This window comes from Pseudopipra pipra, chromosome 1, assembly GCF_036250125.1.
Source record: "Pseudopipra pipra isolate bDixPip1 chromosome 1, bDixPip1.hap1, whole genome shotgun sequence".
NCBI lineage: Eukaryota > Metazoa > Chordata > Aves > Passeriformes > Pipridae > Pseudopipra > Pseudopipra pipra.
The window spans coordinates 151,192,246-151,211,594 of record NC_087549.1 but is presented as its reverse complement, the minus strand read 5'-3'; the positions used below and the strand labels follow the sequence as shown (position 1 = coordinate 151,211,594).

Here is a 19,349-nt window from a genome sequence, read left to right as displayed (position 1 = left end):
GCAGCTTAAGGCTGTGCCCTCTTGTCCTACTGCTGGTTGCCTGGGAGAAGAGACCGACCTCCACCCGGCTACAACCTCCTGATGCTGATGTGTGGAAGACCATAGAGATTTTCGAGGTTAAAAAAAACCCACGCCAATTCAGCAATAAGTGCGCCCGGCCGGGGCAGGATTCCGGTGAGAGGAAAAGCGCTGGGATCCCGGACCGAGGGAAATGAGCTCGCCTCGGTCCCGCCACCCTCCCGGGATGCAGGACGGGACGTGCCCGTCCCACGGGGATGCTGCGGGGGCGGACACAGGGAGCCGGGGGCAGGGCGGCTCCTCCCCGGCGGGGCGGGATGAAGGGGCCGGGAAGAGGGACGCAGAGCCGGGCCGGGCGCAGGGCAGAGGCGAGCCGGGAGAGGCAGGACTAACCCCGAGGTACTATGTCGAGGGTGGTCATCTGCCTGCTGCGCTGCGACCTGCGCGCCCACGATAACCAGGTATGGGATTTTCCGTGGGGATAGCCCCGCTGGTGGGCAGGATGGGGAGAGATGCCCGCTGCATCCCGCCCCCGGCAGCTCTCACGGCCCTCGCTGTGTTTTTCCCAGGTGCTCCACTGGGCTCAGGATAACGCAGATTTCGTGATCCCTCTCTACTGCTTCGACCCGCGGCACTACCTGGGCACCCACTGCTTCGGCTTCCCCAAGACAGGGCCCCACCGGCTCCGGTTTTTGCTGGAAAGTGTGAAGGATCTAAGGGAAACGCTCAAGAAAAAAGGAAGGTAGTTGAGAAAGTACCGTGCAAATAACACGTATATTTCTGTTTTCCTGCTCTTTTTCAACACATACCTGTGCTCTGAGTCAAATCATGTCCGGTGCTCCGAGCTGTGATGGTGGTTTATTTCTGAGAGCTACAGCCCTTCTGTTAGGTACAGCAAGGTCCCTTATGTAGCCACTGTTCAGATGACTTGCTGTGGTGACTGCATAGGGAACAAAGAGCCATCCAGGCTGTGCCATGTGGGCTTTTACTTTCTCGAAATCAGATACCACAGATGGGTGTCACCCTTGAGTGCTTTGTCCAGAGCCCTGACAACTGGAGACATGAATGGCAGCCTTTGAGATGTAGGCAATGACTGTGGCATGTGTCCTTTCTTGTTCCTAGGAGTTTTCCCTAGGAGCTGGCTTGAGACTGACCAACATGGATTCTGGCCTGTGAGACTGGAGAGTTACATCTGTTTATGCCCTGTCCCTATAAACTCAGTCTGTGGTAAGGGGGTCTCCAGAGGAGCCTCCTTTATTATGCTTTTAGAACCATAGCTGGGTTAGACCAGGGCCTGAAGAATCCATTACCAGGTAACATCTGGCTTTGCTTAGCAAAAGATCATAGAGTCATAGAGCAGTTTGGGTTGGAAGGGACCTTTAAAGGTCATCTAGTCCAACCTCCTGCAATGAGCAGAGGCATCTTCAACCAGAACAGGTTCCTCAGAGCCTTGCTCAATCTGACCTTGAATGTTTCCAGGGATGGGGCACCTGGCACCTCTCCGGGCAACCTGGACAAGTCGCATCAGCCAGCTCTTCAATCACTGGTGTGTGAGGATGAAGAGATTCACTTTTAGGTAACAGCCTGGCTTTGTGCCCAGTGATCCTTTCTAAGGCATCCAGAGTGTCAGAAATATGTTTGACACAAACTAAGCCCCAGAGGCTTACAAGCTCTGTTCACTGGCTCCTAAAAAATGCAGGCTAGTCAAATCCTGTCTGTCTGCCTCCACACCAGGTCTGTGCTCCGTAGAGAACTAGTCCATGGGTGCCTGCCTGGGCTCAGACAAGGACCTCCTGTACACATAAATAACAACAACTCAGGCCAATATTTTGTGTTTGTAGTACCCTGGTTGTGAGGAAGGGGAAGCCAGAAGATGTGGTCCGCGATCTGATTACTCAGCTGGGCTCTGTCAGCGCTGTGGCTTTCCACGAAGAGGTAAGGGAAATACTGAAGTGACATAGTTTAAAAGATAAAATTAGGTTGCAGAGGTTTCTTTCACAACCAAATGGTGATGCAGATCCTGTGTGTTCAGGGCCTTTCTTGGCAGTGGTGGTGTTAACCTTGAGGAAACTGGATAGTTCCTGGGATGGGGATGGTGTAGGCTCTGGGTGGGAGTCCTTGCTGGGCAAGACTCAGAGATTGTGTGTGTGCATCCAGAGGGAAGGAGCTAAATGTGGAGATGAGGGAGGAGGGCAGGACAAGGGACCAGGGTCTGTGTGCACATGGGAGCTGGGGCTGTGCAGCCCTGGCCTCACTATTTTGATCTCCCTAGGTCACGCAGGAGGAGCTGGATGTGGAGAAGGGGCTGTGCCAGGTGTGTAAGGAGCATGGGGTGAAGATTCAGACGTTCTGGGCATCCACGCTGTATCATCGGGATGACCTTCCCTTCAGGCCTATTGCCAGGTGGGCTGCTCCATGGTGTCACTCACTCCTGCACTGTCCCACTTGTTTCTCACTCCAATGAACTCTTCAGGAGGGCTCCTAATCATCTGGTCCCACAGGGAAGGGACCCATTAGTCCATCTGTGTTTATGGTGCATCGAGGGGAAGGGGCACAGTCATCCCTCTGCATTAGCAGGATTTCCACTTCAATATCCATGAAGCCAAGGTGTGTGTTTGAGCGTTTACTGAGGACTGATTTCTCTTTGCCTTTCCAGCAGTTTGGACCAGCACAGTCTGGATACTCAGTCTGCAGTCCTCAAAATCCTTGTGACATAGAATCATAGAATCATTTAGGTCAAAAAAGACCTTAAAGATCACCATTAACCCAGAACTGCCAAGCCCACCACTAAACCTTATCCCTAAGTGCCACATCTACACTTTTAAATACATCCAGGGATGGTGACTCAACCACATCTCTGGGCAGCCTGGCCTGTTGGATTCCTAATCACCCTTTCAGTGATTTCCCTAATATCCGATCTAAACCTCCCTGGCACAACTTGAGGCCATTTCCTCTGGTCCTGTCACTTGTTATCTGGGAGAAGAGACCAACCCTCCCTCCAGACTACAACCTCCTTTCAGGTTGTAGGAAGCAACAGGATGCCCCTTGAGCCTCCTTTTCTCCAGACTGAGCCCCCCGGCTCCCTCAGCTGCTCCTCACCAGACTTGTGCTCCAGACCCTTCCCCAGCTCTGTTCCCTTCTCTGGACATGCTCCAGCACCACAATGTCCTCCCTGTGGTGAGGGGCCCAGAGCTGAACTCAGGATTTGAGGTGCCTCACCAGTGCCACGTACAGGGGGATGGTCACTGCACTGGTCCTGCTGGCCCACTATTGGTGACACTCCTGGGACACTGGCCTGGATTGCTCCATTACCCCCTCTGACTGATGCATCTGCCTATGACAGCAGCCCTTTGCCTGTGGACTCTTTCATGGCTCCCTCAGTAGTCACATGGGGTGTAGTTGATGGAGTTTTAAGTGATCCGTGGTATTCTGTAGAAAATGTATAAAATAGGGCAGAAGAGTCAGGCCATGAAAGTGCCTTTTTCTCTCCTTTGACTGAAAAGGCACCAGGAGGTTGCAGATTTTTACACTGAGGTCAGCCTTGTGTGTTAATCAGAAGTTAGGTGAGAGAAATCTGGCCCTCATGGACACGCCTTAAATTGAAAAGGCACAATTTGCATCAGAAGCAGAAAGAAATTGGGCAAAGGGCTGAACTTCTGAAGGCTGCTAGCCCCGGGGGCATCTTCCTCTATTGTGCCTGGCAGGATACAAATAGAGAGGTATCACAAACCTGTGCTCTGCCCCAGGGGAGCGCAGCCTGGAATGCTAATCCTCCCCCTGTGGAAGGTGTGTGAGTGCTGTGTGCAGGGGCCGAGGAAACCACCCTGCAGAGACCTGGCTGTGCTGTCACCTGTGCAGGTTGCCTGATGTCTACACCCATTTCCGAAGGGCGGTGGAATCTGAGGCGAAGGTCCGGCCAACCCTGCGGATGGCAGAGCAGCTAAAGCCTCTGGCTCCAGGGCTGGAAGAAGGGTGCATCCCTACAATGGAGGATTTCGGACAGAAGGGTAAGAAAACTCAATTTGGCAGTTGCTCCCATGAAATCCTACCTAGATTCTGTTCTTAAATATATCCCGCTTAGACCTGTTTTTAAAAACATGGTTTGCAAAGCAAGTTGGCTGCTTCAGATTCCCAGGACACAGACATTCAGCCAAGGTGAAGTAGGCACCTGTACTGGCTGCACTTGAGATCTGGTGGTTAATATAAACCAAACATCTTGCACTGCACATCATATTCTCTCACAGAAAAGATGTCTCCTTGTAAATATGGAGAGGCAATTTGTGTTCAGGAGATAAATAAAAGAGAGGAGATTTACATTAGATGTTAGGAAAACATTCCTCCCTGTGAGGGTGGAGAGGCCCTGGCACAGGTTGCCCAGAGAAGCTGTGGCTGCCCCATCCCTGGAAGTGTCCAAGGCCAGGTTGGAGAGGGCTTGGAGCAACCTGGGCTAGTGGAAGGTGTCCCTGCCCATGGCAGGGGATGGAATGAGATGATCTTTAAGGTCCCTTCCAACCCAACCCATTTTGTGATTCTATGATTCTATGATATGTCTCTTTCTGAGAAATAAGACATGGAGGCAGTGGTTGCCCTTTCAACTGTAACTAAACCTCTGCCCACTCATACAGCAAATCAAGGTAAATTCCCTGTGGAGGAGGTGCCCTGCAGCTGGGTAGAAAACATCTTCTTAGTGCTTTTTAATATGTTTGATGTGACCCTTATTTTAAAGGAAGACCACACAATCTTTTATGTCCCAAAAGCAGACATCCTTACTGCTGAACATCCCTAGATTTTAAGCTCCCTACCTTTCCAAGGGGGTAACAATGTGATGGTGTTTTCTGTGGCAGATCCTGTAGCTGATCCACGAACAGCCTTCCCCTGCAGTGGAGGAGAGACCCAGGCTTTAATGAGACTGCAATATTATTTTTGGGACACAGTAACTCTTGCATTTCCTTACCTACATCCTCCCCCTTGTACACATGGCTGTGCAAGTGGGTGAGGCTGCAATTTCACTTCCTAACAATATTTCCTTAGCTCCTGTATAACACTTTGCAAAGCAGGGAAATAGCATTATTTCAGTTTTTCAGAGGCAAACTAGATCAAAAAGAAGTCATCCAGGAACTGGGAATGTATGCTAAATACTTAGGAACCTAGTGTAGTGGCCATCCCTCTGAAATTCTTTTTTCCGTTAATTTTTGGGAATTGGGACAAAATTTTTTAGCCCCTTTCTCTCAATTTGCCTTTTCTCATGTCCCATGTGATCAGCGAAGTAGTTCCCCCATATTGGAGGAGTGAAAAGTGGCCTGAAGGGGCTGCACTTGCAATTGGGGTGAGGAACAACTAACCCAAGTTCTGCCCACAGTTATAAATAGTTGGAGGTTCCTGTAGTCTGGTTTGAAAACTTGCAGCCAATAATTACAGCTACTTCTTGCTCCCTTGCTTTGGTGGAGTGAAGCTGGTGCTGACTGCATTTTGTCTGTGGAGCTGGTTTTTGGACTTCTTCCTGGCCTAGTTTGAGGAACAGCCTTAAATTTGCCTTGTGTGAATTCAAAGATATGTGTGCTGATTTCCAACAGCATCAGACCCCACCAGCTTTGTGGATATAGGGGGGAGCATCTCTCAGGCTGAGATGGGTTAGGAACTGTACTGTGTCCAGTGCCTCAGGGCATCCTTTCTGCTGTGCTGAGGAAGTTGCTGCATTCCTTTGCTGTTGGGGATCATTGTCCTGGTTTAACCCCAGGAGGCACAGCCCTAAGCAGCTGCTCCCTCAGTCCCTGCCAGTGGGATGGAGGAGAGATTCAGAAGGGTAAAAGTTGAGAAAAGTTGTGGGTTGAGGTAAAGACAGTTAATTAGGGAAAGCAAAAGCTTTTTGCATAGGCAAAGCCGAGTAAGGATTCATTTAAAACTTCCCATCAGTGGGCAGGTGCTCAGCCATCCCCAGGAAAGCAGGGCTCTACCACGTGTAACAGTTACTTGGGAAGACAAACAGGCACCACTCCAAACATCCCCCTTTCCTCCTTACCCAGCTTTATGTGCTGAGCATGACATCCTATGGTCTGGGATACCCCTTGGGCCAGTTGGGATCAGCTGTCCTGGCTGTGTCCCCTCCCACCTCCTTGTGCACCCCCAGCCTACTCAGGGTGGGGTGGTGAGAGAGGCAGAAAGGGCCTTGAGGCTGTGTGAGCCCTGCTCAGCAATAATGAAAACACTGGTGTGCTATCAGCACTGCTTTTAGCACAAATCCAAAACAGCCCCAGACCAGCTACAGTGGAGAAAATTAACTCCATCCCAGCCAAAATGAGCACAGGCATGCACAGCTTCTACTCTTGGTCAAGCATTAATACAACTAGTGCTGGAAAACCTGTTCCTTCTTTTTTTGTAATGCAAGTATTGTGTTCCCCAGCGAGGTAGAACAGCCCCTTAGAAATTGTAACCTGTGCAGTGAAGGGGATCAAGGAGAGATCTGGATTCCCTGTGTCCCCTGCACTGTCCATGGAGCACTTAGAAAATGGAAGATGTGCACCCTGCTGTAAATGTGAGTTCCTGCAGCTGAGTGCTGGGAGCTGTAAGACTCAGGTTCTCAAACTCAAACAAGGAACCACATGGACAATGGAGTTCCACTGGGGCTTGGAAGTGCATTATTGATCCAGAGTCAGACGGGAACGGGCAGGGAGCAAGTACAACCAGGTGCACAGTGCTTGTGGAAGGAAACGTGCTCCAGGCTGAACTGGGGAGCACAGCTCGTGACACACATCCCACAGCTATAAATGAAAACTGCTGGCCTGATTAATTCCTGTGCGCTGGAGGCAGGAATTTGGCAGCTGTGTAATCCTTGCAGGCAGCCATGAGAGGGAGCCCAGCCCTGCCAGATTGCTCTGCCTCCAGAAGGAGAGAAAACATTTAGCAGGTTGTTTTTAAAGTGTTCAAACCTTTTGTTCTTTTGCTCCAACAGAACCTGGTTGCATCTTACAAGGAGTCTCGGAATGGGCTGGTGGGAATGGATTACTCAACCAAATTTGCACCATGGTAAAGATTTTTGTTGGGGAAAACTCCTTTTCTGCTCCCATCCCAAACTGATGTTACCTGTCTGCTGAGTGCTACTGGGCATGGGTAGGGGTCTGGATGTGGTTCCCTGGGAACATTCCTGCAGTTAGGAACTGCTGCACTGTAGCAGAACTGTGCCAAGAGCCCTGTGTGCTGGGACCACCAATGTGGGCAGGGCACAGGAGGGACTCATGCCTTTGGCTTCATGCTGTTTTGTGTGTGTGGGGTGGTTGGGAGCAGGCAGGGAAGCAGCACAGTTTCCATGTGTTGAGAGGGTTGTAGAAGAACTCGATCCAGTCCTGGTTTCCTGAATACTGTGGGGCAAGTCACCTCACCTCACTGCCATTGTCTTCTTCTGTGGGTAGAAGAGACACTTCTGATTATTCCTATTGCAAAAGGATCTCTTCTTTGCTGACTCCTGGTTAGGTGGTTTAGTCTCTGATGCTGGAAGGGGCAGAGTTAATTCCAGAGTGAAACTGCAGCAGCAGAACCCAGTTCAGCCTAAGCTGAGAGCATCTGGAGTGTTGTCCCGACAGAACTGTGATATGAAACGGTTTTCTGAGGCTGTTACAGGTCAGGATTTCTTGTTTTCACCCAGCTTTGTGCTTTGATGGTTGCAGTGGATGGCTCCATCTGGTGGCACTTCAGAATTCCAGTCGGGATCCCAGGACCACTGAAGCTGCACAGGTTTATTTGTGGCTCTGCCCGAATTTTTCCAAGCCGATCATTTGCCCAGAGCAGACAGTCCAAATCTGCCTGCCCCAAAATGTTCCTCTGTCAGATAATCAAAATCAGAGTGGCTCAGATTGCAGCCAGTCAGTCCCATCTCGTACTGGCCACTTCTAAGTGTCAGAACTGGTCAACAATTAAGGAAAAACTCTTCAGGCTCTTTCTTCCTGTTTTCCAGAATTCATTAGAACATCAAATGTTTCCACCAGCCATAGTGGAAATGGCAGTTAAATGCATTTCTAGGAAAATCAAGGTAAAAGTTGTTCCTGCATGATGGGGTTGGAGTCTGGAAGCTGTTTCCTGTCTTGCACAGCACTTATTTGGAACAAATGGAAGGAGCCCAGTGGGTTGAAATGCCAGAGTGGGGTTTGATTCCCTAGGTTTCCTGCCCGGCCTCAGATTTTCAGCAAGCCTTCTGTGGTTGCTCAGATAAGATGTTGAGGTTCTGCAGGAAAAGGAGCCCTGGCACATAATAAGGAGGTTTGTAGTGTAAGGACAGGTAGGACAGGTGATGCAGAGGTTGACATTTGAGACCCACTTTGGGTTTGTCACTGGTGCACTAAGTCAGCAGCTGATCAAATCATTCAGGCAAAACTTGTCAAACTTGTGTGAAATGATTTGTCTCCGTAGCTTGGAGGCTCCTGTAACAGCCATATGCTGGGAAGGGGAGGGTTTTGTTTCTTGGAAGAGGATTCTCTCTCTTGAGGAGTTGCAAAGAAGTTGCAGAACTTGATTAAAGCCGTTTGGGGCAGAACTGCAAACCCAGCAAAACCTTTTAGACAACAACTCAACACAAAACTGCCCCTCCACTCCCTCTGAGCTGTGAGTCCTGCATGGCATTCAGGACACAATTCCTCTGCTTTCAGGCTGGCGCTGGGCTGCATCTCACCTCGATACATCTATGAGCAGATCCAGAAGTATGAAAGAGAGAGAACAGCAAATCAGAGCACATACTGGTATGTCCTTGCACCATCAGCATGTTGTTTTCTCTGAATAGGAAACCAGCATCTCACACACAGGAGAGTGATTTGTTAACTCCCCTTAATTAATGTTTGTTTTTCCTGTGCCTGCTGCCTGGTTCCTCTGGGTTGCACTGCAGTTCTGTTTCAGGATTTATTAATCTGCCTTTGACACTCAGAGGCTTTAGGCACTTTGCAAGTAGAGATTATGGATGCCAGTTGTCATTATTATTGCTGGAAAATTGTGGTTTATGATTTTTAAAAACGATCTCAGTAAATCAGCACCATCTGTCTCTGTATTGTTATTATGGGCTGGATGAGAAGAAAGAATGATTTACAAATAAAAGCTAAAGGGTTTCTCATGCCAAGGATATGAGCAGAGTTTCACTCCAAAGTCTCAGCAACTGTGTGACTTGTACAAAGCACTTTCATGGAGGAGCAGGTTCATGTTAGAGCCTGGCCTAACACTAGACCTGGATGGGAAAAAAACCCCAAACCAGAAAGTCTGTGCAAACTCTAGAACTGCATGTTCATATTGGTTTGTTACATTTGCAATATGTCAAACAGCACAGTGGTTGGTGAAGAGCGGGCAGAACATTGCCAACAATTCTGGCCAAAATGCTCAATTTCATTAAAATTCAAATGACAGATAAAATATCAACACTCTTCAAGTGTATGTTTGGGGTTGTTTTTTTCTTAGAAGACAATTAAGAGAGGAAAGATTTCAAGAAATGAACATACTCATGTTTTTCCATCTAATACCAGCCTGCTGGCAGCTGTGGTGCCGTGGTGATTTTAGCATTTTAAAGTGATTAATAAGTATAAAAATGAATCTGTCAAGCTCCCAGGCACTGCAGACAATGGTACAGTAAAGTACAGGTCGTGGTGGCTGCACATGAGGGACTCCTTGAACCTCAGCATTATGACACCAGTTTTTAGCATTTGGGCAGCGTTTTGTTTTGTAATGAGATTTTCCAGAAAGATCTTATCAGCCTAAACATCAGCTGAGCAGAATGTTTCCAGTATGCCAGAGAGCTGAAGCAGGCCTCAGAGGCTGAGATGGGACTGTCACCTGATCTCACGAGCTAGAGCACTATCAACCACTTTTGAAAGGTGTCTTTAAGTCCCTCACAAAGGTTATTGCTTAAATCAAGGCAAAGCTCTCAGGAATGTGCTGACACACTTGTTCATGAGGAAGTGTGAAGCTGAATCAGGCCCTCGCCCTGCTCTTTGGAGGATTGCATCCCGGTTGGGATGGGTGAAGAACACGTTTCCTGAAATTCTGCTCCTGCACTCGAGCTAAGGGAAGCTTCCCAGGTGATTCATGCAAAGTTTGCTTTCCCTGTAGTCATCCAGCTGCAAAGCCAGGTAAGTAGGCTTGGGAAAGAACTGTTATCGTGGGAAGGTCCGTGAAATTGTGGATAAACCTCACGGTGTTAATGATGGGTGCTGTGGAAGGAAAATCCCAATTCAGTAATTTCGTCTGACCCACAGTGACCCTTTGTGTTTCAGGGTCCTGTTTGAGCTGCTGTGGAGGGATTACTTTCGGTTTGTGGCCCTGAAGTATGGCAAGAGGATTTTCTCCCTAAGAGGTGTGTGTGGATCGCTGTATTTGGAGAGGAAAGGTGCAGTCTTACCACAGGGAAAGTAAGAGGATGGGCTGCTGCCATTAAGTTGTACAAATGTTCTTCTCAAAGCGGTGGTGTGACCACCATGGTACTGGACACTCTGCAGACACTGAGCCCCACACCTGATATGGGGAGGATTGTTAACACACATCTGTGGGAAACAGCAGAACAATCAGAGTGAAGATGCTGTTTCCAGACACATTGCATCTTTGGGTAGAATCCAGGCTCCAGGCTTGCCCACATTCACCAGAGAATCTGGGACAGAGCAGGAACTGACCCAGGAGTGTGAATCCCTAGAAACCAGATATTCTTTCTGCCTCACACTACATAGGAATCAGAGTGAGATTCAGCTCTAGCCCCAGTGACTGATGTGCAAGAATCTGCACCTGAACTGGGGGTCTGAACTCTCCATGCAACCACAAATATCCAGCCCATATGTCAGGAAACCCTAAGAGGTGATGCCTGTGCTGGGTGAGCTGTTCTCCAGGTGATGTAGCTGCCCGTACCTAAGCAGAGAGCACTGCTTTTTATGCCCTAGGTCAGATCCTGGCATCCAGCTGTGGCTGCAGAGGAACACATCTCCCTCAGGGCCTGTGTCACATCTGCCAGGCCTGTGGGGCTGTTTTGATGGCACTGGAAGCCAGTGGTGAGCCTGACCTTGGATATCTGCAGCTAGAGCTGAGTTGTCCCTTCTGCCTCCATTCCACTGTACAGAAGGCTGTAATTGTCATTGGATCCTGCAAACATTAAATCATCTCCCTCATCTGTTCCTATCCCCCTGCAGGGGCAAAGTGTTGCCTGGGGCTTCTGCCAGGTAATTCTTGGTTTAGTATCTGCTACAGAAACATATTTCACATAAACGTTGTCCTGGAGTAAAACTGAACAAGAAAATACTGTCTTGGGCCAGAGCATATCTCCTGCCACCTGTGAAGTCTGAGTTGGTTTTAATAAAAAAAAAAAAAAAAAAAGAAAACATCAACAAAAGAAATAATCAAAATCTGTTAGGGCTTGAGCATCCTCTGTATATAAAAGATACCCCTTTGCAACACTTAGAAGGAGGAATAGGTCGTCTCTAAACCCTTGCAGAAGGTTTCTTTATAATGGCACTGAGAGGACGAGCTTTACCCTATGCCTTGTGTCAGCCAAGGTGCCTCAGGCTGTGTTGTTGTGTGAGTAACTGCCTGCGTCACTATTTCTTCATCAGCAGCTCATTATTTTTCTCAACAGGGCTTCAAAGTAAAGAGATACCCTGGAAAAAGGACCTTCAGCTCTTTGACTGTTGGAAAGGTCAGTAGAAACCGCAGGTTTGGCTGGGTGTGCTTTTGGCTTCCACGTGCCTGCGTGTTCACACGTGCCCTAACGCTGGCTGGGTCTCTCTGTAGGGAGCTGTCATTTCAGCTGGCACCACCAGTGTATGAGGGCGTGTGCAGGATGCTTGGCTTCCCTTCCCAGACTGAGCACCGTACAGGAGCAGGACCACAGGGTGTCATGAGTGGCCAGGTTCTGCAGTTAGGTTTTCCTGCCCAAGGGGGAGGGTTTGTCACCTGCTGGTCCCTTCTGTTTAGTCACACAGAGGCTGACCAGCCCTTCTTATCAATGTTAGATTGCCATGCCTGCTACGTTTGCTTCTTTGTTTGTTTTTGGTTACAAGGTTAAAGCAAACTTAGGAGTAACCACATCTTTTGTAATCCCACAGCCTTTTCTTTAGCTTTTATATTGTAACATGAATAGCAAGCACAAGATCTCAAAACTTAGAGAGATTAACAGATTGAAGCATCAGAATTAGTGAAATACATGCCTGTATTTCTTTTTTCATGTTAGTGCCACGTGTATCCATTTGCACATAGGATACAATAAATCACACAGACACAATAAATCTTTTCCTTAACAATAGACAAACTGTCTACTTTTCAGATACTAATCCTTGGAGATTTGTCCAGTACATCCCTCTATTAGTCACCTGTCAAGAATCTTTCTGTTCTTGGCCCATCTCACTGTTGTCTGTATATTCTACTCTGCAAAATTCCCTGCAATCCACCTGATTGTTTTTCCAGTCTGAGATTTTTCTGTACCCTTGTTTTTTGCCTTTTTTTTTTCCTTGCCAAAAATTCTCCTTATCTCAACTTTCAGTATGATCTCCCATTTAATTTCCAGTGGGTCTTAGTGGCTGCACTCCGGCTAAACCTCACTGAAATCCCACCCTGCTGCTGTGCACTGGCACCGTCTTTCCCACTTGGAGGGCTGTGAATGCAGGGCCACCACAGGTTGGTTTAGGAGTGCCCAAAAATGTCCTCGTGTCCCAGCACTGTGTTTTGTCTCCGCAGAGGGCAAAACTGGGGTTCCTTTCGTGGATGCCAACATGCGAGAGCTGAGTGCCACGGGCTTCATGTCGAACAGAGGGCGGCAGAACGTCGCCAGCTTCCTCACCAAGGACCTGGGCCTGGACTGGAGGATGGGGGCAGAATGGTTTGAATACCTGCTGGTAGGACTGAACCCTTTGTGTACCCAGACTTGTTTGTGCTCCCTGCCCTGAGTGGAAGGCAGGAGGACAGCTCTGACTAACAAGGAATGATACAGGAGATGACCATTAATTTTCAGGCTGATCTAAGTCTGTGTATGTGCTGATTGCAGGGTATGAACTTCCCAAAGCTCGCATAAGTAAAGGGAATTTTGCCACAGTGAAGCTGCCATCAGCCAAGATGTAGCTGGGAAGTTTGCAATAATAGTTTCGATCCTCCACGCAGGGTTTTAGCCAGAGATCTGTCACACTTGATAAAACTTTCAAAACATAAATTATGTTAACAATGCTCTGATTTGGCCACTGCAGAGGCTGGGGAGGAGGGCAGCCCAGAAATAGAACATAAAAAGAAATGTGTGCTGGCACAGCGTCTTTGCATTGATTGCTGTGGACAGGGAAGCCGTGTAGTCAAGAACAGGCAAGTATGGACAATAGCTGGATCAGCTTCCAGAGAGCTCCACCCTGGCCAGAGGCATCCCTCTTCATTCTGGTGAGTTACTGCCAACTGGAGCACCAATTCCTGTCTCATATATCAATCAGCAGCTGTGCAAGCTCAGTTAAATGGCTGGGTCACTTCTCTGACCTCAGTCCCCTGGTACTGACTGAAAAAGGCCAAATACTCACGTCAGCCTCACATTAAAGATCTTTTATGTGGGATACAAGAGGCTACTGGTGGTCAGGGAACTCTGCTCACTAGGAGTACTGAAGGGACAGAGAAAGCCCGCTTGCCTCGCCATTATCTGCAATTAAAAGAGCTTTTTTTTTTTTGTGAATGTAGATTTTTTTTTTTTTTTTTGAGCTTCCTTGGAGCTGGGCTCTGACATGGCTTTGGCTTCAGGAGGAAGATCTGGGTGCTCTTCCCATGCCAGTGCTGTGAGCAGCAGTGGGCTGGCACAAAAACACTGTGCATGACTTCAGGATCTTCCAGAAGGAGTTTTCTTCCAGAAGCTGCATGCAATGATGCTTCTCCAGATAAGAGCAAGAACCTTCCAGGTCCTATTCCATAAGTGAGGAAGACCTGAAAGGGCTCATACTAGAAGGATTCTCCCTATGTTACCTACATTTATTCCTGTAGACATGGATGTTACCAGCTTTGCTGGAAGCAGGATTTAGCACTCTGCACTGGCCCTTGCACCTCGAGAAGCCCCAGGTGCTGATGGCCACTGTAGATTGGTGTGGCACAGGCTGATCCTTGTGCCCTTCTCTCCCATCCTTTAAGCTGGTGTCCAGCTCTGTTACTGTAACCTGGTGGCATTCCCAGAGTAGCCTACAGGACACATCAGCTTGGTGGGGGAGACATGGCTGTAGGAGAGCAGAGGCCAGTACAGAGCTGAAATTAGTCTCACTTGCCTCTTAAAAGCAAAAGCAATGCCTGTTTCATCCCTGCTACTGCCAGCAAAGGGCCACCAAGTGTTTGTGTGTGCCATCCACACCAGACAGGCAGGGAGAATGAGTCACGAGCTCTCTGCAACCCACTGAAGCCAGGGGAAAGGCCAGAGACCTCTCATGTCCTGGACAGAGAATATCTCAGCTCTGACTTCACTGATTTCATTCCCAGGGTCAGGCCCCAAGGAAAGGCAGAGAAACAAACAGAAGAGAATGCCAGGAAGGGGCAAGGCTGAGGGGGAAATGAGCCTGCCTCCTCCAGTCCCCCTTGGATTTGCCCTTACCTCCCACACAGGCTTTCCTGCATGTTAATCACACTATCAGGCCTCCCATAGCATCTTTCTTCCCTTCATCTCACGGGCTGGAGGAAGTGCTGCTGGGAAGGGGAAGCCTGGAGCACAGGGAGCAAAGCTGGCTGCTGATCACCCTGACCCTGGCATTCAGGGTCTCTGCAGAGAAAGGGGAATTTGGCAGAGCCCATTTCCTGTGCCTTCTGCCATCCAGGTGCATGGAGCTCCTCACTTTAAGGAGTAGCTGGGATTTTTGGAAAAATCCCTGTGTGGACTGGTTGTTGCTGTGACTGCAGTAAAGGGAGAACAACACTGAGCCAGCTCTTTTTGCCACAGCTGCTGCTTTTGCACCACAGACACCCCTCCTAGGAATGCACAGAGATCCCACACCCTCTTTGCTATCACTTCCACTCCCCTCCTGAGCTGGAATTGTCCTACAGCTGGAAAGCTCTTGGTGTTGGATTTAAGCCATGCTGCCCAGTTGAAGAGCCCTTGGATTGGACTATGTTATGCTCTCATTTGTGCCAGTTCCAGAAGCCTTGTTTCATTTTACAGGAGCATCCTTGAGAGCTTTTTATTTGCTTAGATGAGAAATAACTTGATGAGAGAAAAGTGGGAGAAAACGGCACTGTTTGCATTGTTTGCGTCTTTATACACACTGTCATGATTCTGTCAGTCTGTGGTGTCTGGGTAACTGGTCAGGAAGGATTTTCTCTCATATCTGAAATGTTCTGGGCTGCTGCTGTTTCGGAATACGAGCACACAAAATCTAGGGCTTGTTGTTGTGAAGTCTGCCAGATGAGGGCAGAAAGAGAAGGATTTTCTTTGAAAAAGGGAAACTGAGAAAGAGATTTTGGTTAGACTTTTATAGATCTCACTGACTTAAGGACCATGAAGTGAAGAGACCTGGGAAGCTGATCCCAGGTGTAAAAAGCAGCCAGATGTCTGTACCTACAACTTGAGAGGGCTCTGACCACCCCAGAGTGATTGCCATTCAAGGAATTTTTCCCTTGAGCTAAGAGGTGGATGGGGAGAGAAGACTCACTGAGGGCCAGCCCAGCTCTTCTCACTGTTTTCTCCCTGTGTTCTCAAGGTGGATTACGATGTTTGTAGCAATTATGGCAACTGGTTATACAGTGCTGGCATTGGCAACGACCCACGGGACAACAGGAAGTTTAACGTGATTAAACAAGGCCTGGATTACGATGGGAATGTAAGTCTTGTTTGGCTGTTTTACAATGGGCAGTGCAGTGAAGGACAAGTGGTATTTTCAGGGAGCAGAGGAGATCAATCTGCTGTGTGGCTGCTGCTGCAAAAGCAGTTCTGTGTCTCCTTGCCAACAGCCAGGCAGGTTCCTCGTTGTGCACAGGAAGATGTGACACTGACAATCTGCTGCTGTCCCCAGGGAGGCTGGTGCTTCACACACCCTCCCTGCCCTGATCTGTGTGTTCAGTGTTTCATCACCATTTCTTCTGGGTCACAGCCACATCCCATCAGTGCCTCACACAGACGTTTCCTTGAGCACAGAGCAGCTTCTTGGAGAACTCAGGAGGGACCAGAGAGACAGAGCTGCTCCTTGGGAGGTGCTGGAGAGTAGATTAAACCTGTGACTCCTCTGACTCTCTGTGTGGTGGGAGCAGATAAATTGCTCACATACTGGATTACCTGCTTCCACCACTATTCCTTAGCTTCTTGGCAGGCTGTACTATTGCCTGTCAGCACTGTAGCTGGCAGGATTTGACAAGAAATCTGAAACTAGTCCTATGAAGAGACACAGAAGTAGAGAGGAGAGATTCAGGAACACAAGAATGTGCAGCTGAGCTAGTCATCCTAATTTTCTTCAGTCACTGGAAGCTTCTTGAGAGTGACTTCATCACAGGATGTCCTAAACAGGACAAGTGAACAGTACCAAAAATGCATCTCTGTCTCCCTCCTCTGCCTGCAGAGTGATCCTGGGAGAACTCCAGCATCCAAGTCTCCTTTAGGCACTAATGCAGGAGGGGCTAAGGGTTGTCAGAAGTAACTGATGCTGTACTACACCAGCTTCTCTACTTGGGAATCCAGCTTCTTTCTCCCTTTCCTGTTGAGAAACATCCTTGCCGGGAAGCACTTGGAGGTTGTTATTGAATGGATCCTGTCCCGTGTGTTCTCTTTGCAGGGGGATTACGTCCGGCTGTGGGTCCCAGAGCTACAGGGCATAAAGGGAGCAGATATCCACAGCCCTTGGGCACTGAGTAGTGCTGCTCTCTCCCAGGCAGGAGTAACTCTAGGTGAGACCTACTCACAGCCAGTTGTGACAGCCCCAGAGTGGAGCCGATACATCAACCAGAGGCCTGTGAGTACTGGGAAGGTTGGGATGGGGTGGGAGGGCTCCAGGGGGGCTGCTCTGTGTCTGTAGGAGTGTCTGTGAGTTCTGTTCTTCTCTCTCAGGTATAAAGGGAAAAATGGCTTTAATGCAAAGTCATGTTACCTCACAGCAGTGGTCCAGCTCTGCACAGGGACTCTGCAGCCAGGGTTATTTAGCTCTGTCTGTCCTACCTGCTGCGGTGAATGATGTAAATTTTAGCTGCTTCTCTATCCCATCAGCCTTGTATAGTCAGCAAGGCTTAGCCAGAGCATGTCCTTCAGAGCATCCTTCCTGGCATCCCCACTGGCCAGCAGGGAGGGATGGGGAATCTCCAAGGCCTGCATAGCCTGACCAGCCCCTGATGTAGGTGGACAGAAAGGAGCCAACTCACTGTCCTCTGTGTTCAGGAGGTGGAAAAACAACCAACTTCCTGCCATGCTTGAGTGAACCCAAACTAGAGTCAGAAGACCTGTAACTATGGGGACTGGCCCTTGCACTTTGCTTTTTGGGTGTATCTCCCCTTTAGAACAGGGACAGATTGAGCTGCTGATCCTGTAGCATGTCAAGGCTTGTATCTGCTGCCTGGGCTGCTGCTCTTGGAGGAGTTGGGTGTGGAAGGAAATGGATGTAACCAATTCTTGTGTATTACAAGGAGTTTTCAGCATTTTGCCTTCCCCCTCTGCACTGTCCCTGCCTCCTCCCAGGTGAGGATACTTTGTGGAGGCTCAAATTTAGATGTCATACTACGTTCAGTGAAGAATGAAGCATGTCTCCGTTTCAGGTTTCAATACCAAATTTTTCAGGCCAGATTCCTTTGCCAAGAGTGGAAAGTTTAGTGGAAGCAAAGCCTTCTGCTTCGGCCATGCTGTTGGAGGGCCTGGATCACTGACCTTCTGGGATCAGAGAAGGGACTCTGTGAAGTAGCTCCTTGGTGAGACGCTGGTTTCAGGCAGTGACGAAACTGGAAGTCAAAAAGCTCCTCTGCCAGGCAAGAGTTCCATTTTGATCAGCTTTTCCAGCTCACCTTACCAGAAACCCTGGTTTCCTAAATCCAAACCTAGAGCTGTGCCTGTTGGGCCTTCCTGCCTTTGTAGTGGACCTGGGGAGCAGAAGCGCCCTGTCCACGCTTTCCTGCATTTTAGCACTGCTTTGGGACCAGATTCACCCTGAAACATCAGTAAATCTCTCCCTGTTCATGTTTCATTTGCCACAGGGAGGGAGTCCCCATCCCAGGGGCAGGAGGGGACCTGCACAGGTGCCAGCGCAGCACAAGGACAGAGGGATAGATTTTTACTTCTCTCGCAAGAAAGATGTTTGCTGAAGGCTGGAGGAGCACTCAGCTGGAGGTTTCGCTGCTCAGGATGCCTGGATAATGGTTAATGTCCTTGAAGAACCTATGATATGGGTCTGGCCACAGTAAAGTAACTCGGAATCTCCTGTCCAGTGTCCCCTGGGACACCCTCTGGATGTGGGTATTTGGAGGTTGTCTATCAGCACCTCTTCTTACAAACTGGAGATGATGGTTTATGTGGCAGGTTTTCAGTCAGAACTGAACCTTCTTATGCTAATTTTTCATGTTTTTAAGCTTTAAAACAACAAATTGTTGTGCAATTAAAAGTTTTGCTAGCAGAATATTTTATTTTCCTCATTTCCACAGGGATCCACAGACAGAGGATGTTCTTTTACTGTGTCTTCTGCAATACTTTGGAGAATCAGTATGTTCCTCTTGAAAACTTCCCTGAAGTCTTCGCAGCACCCTGTTGCTTTTGGTGCCAGTCTGGAAGCTGGAAAGTGTTCAGTTCACAGCCAAGAATTGTGCTTTGTACTTGGTGTCAAAACAGTTTAAAATGGTTCCCTGGCCATTTTTACATAATTTTATTTTTATAATTTTATTTTTATGCAGAATGTTTTACTTGCTGGAAGAGTTTGAGAATTTGGAGGTGGCAGTATTTGTGCTGTCGTGGAGCACTGTCACCTGAGGGGCAGCCCGGGTCCTCCCCACTTTGACCCCCAAAGATGGGACGTGGCTCTGGATTTATTACCACTAGGGATCCATTGGGCCTCTTGTCCTCTCACTATTTGCCTGGGAGAAGAGACCGACCCCCACCAGGCTACAATCTCCTGTCAGGGAGTTGTAGAGAGTGAGAAGGTATCCCCTGAGCCTCTTCTTCTCCAAGCTAAACAACCCCAGCTCCCTCAGCCTCTCCTCATAGGATTTGTGCTCAAGACCCTCTACCAGCTCCTTGCCTGAATCTGGACCTGCTCTAGCACCTCAATGTCTTTCTGCTCATGAGGGGCCCAGAAGTGCACACAGTACTGGAGGTGCCTCACCAGTGCCGAGTACAGGGGCAGAATCACTTCCCTGGTCCTGCTGGCCACACTGTTCCTGATACAAGCCAATGGATGTCATTGGCTGTCTTGCCCACCTGGGCA

General features: G+C 48.8%; 1 protein-coding gene across 1 annotated transcript; it reads left to right on the top strand.

Annotated features, from left to right (window-relative positions):
• The first annotated feature begins 332 nt into the window (after positions 1-332).
• On the top strand, positions 333-18,548 carry LOC135404372 (cryptochrome DASH-like). Its single transcript, XM_064639094.1, has 14 exons — positions 333-479; positions 588-760; positions 1,860-1,953; positions 2,291-2,421; positions 3,877-4,025; positions 4,863-4,951; positions 6,968-7,041; positions 8,655-8,744; positions 10,260-10,339; positions 11,603-11,662; positions 12,700-12,857; positions 15,663-15,782; positions 16,728-16,904; positions 18,130-18,548. The coding sequence occupies exons 1-14, from the start codon at positions 423-425 to the stop codon at positions 18,235-18,237; spliced, it is 1,560 nt and encodes a 519-aa protein (XP_064495164.1). The 5' UTR covers positions 333-422; the 3' UTR covers positions 18,238-18,548.
• The last annotated feature ends 801 nt before the right edge of the window (positions 18,549-19,349 follow it).

Excerpts from the sequence above, each read along its gene's own strand:
- LOC135404372 (XM_064639094.1), top strand. The coding sequence starts at position 423 with ATGTCGAGGGTGGTCATCTGCCTGCTGCGCTGCGACCTGCGCGCCCAC. Across the intron at positions 4,952-6,967 it reads AATATTATTTTTGGGACACA|AACCTGGTTGCATCTTACAA; the intron begins GTAACTCTTGCA and ends TTGCTCCAACAG. Across the intron at positions 11,663-12,699 it reads GCTCTTTGACTGTTGGAAAG|AGGGCAAAACTGGGGTTCCT; the intron begins GTCAGTAGAAAC and ends TTGTCTCCGCAG.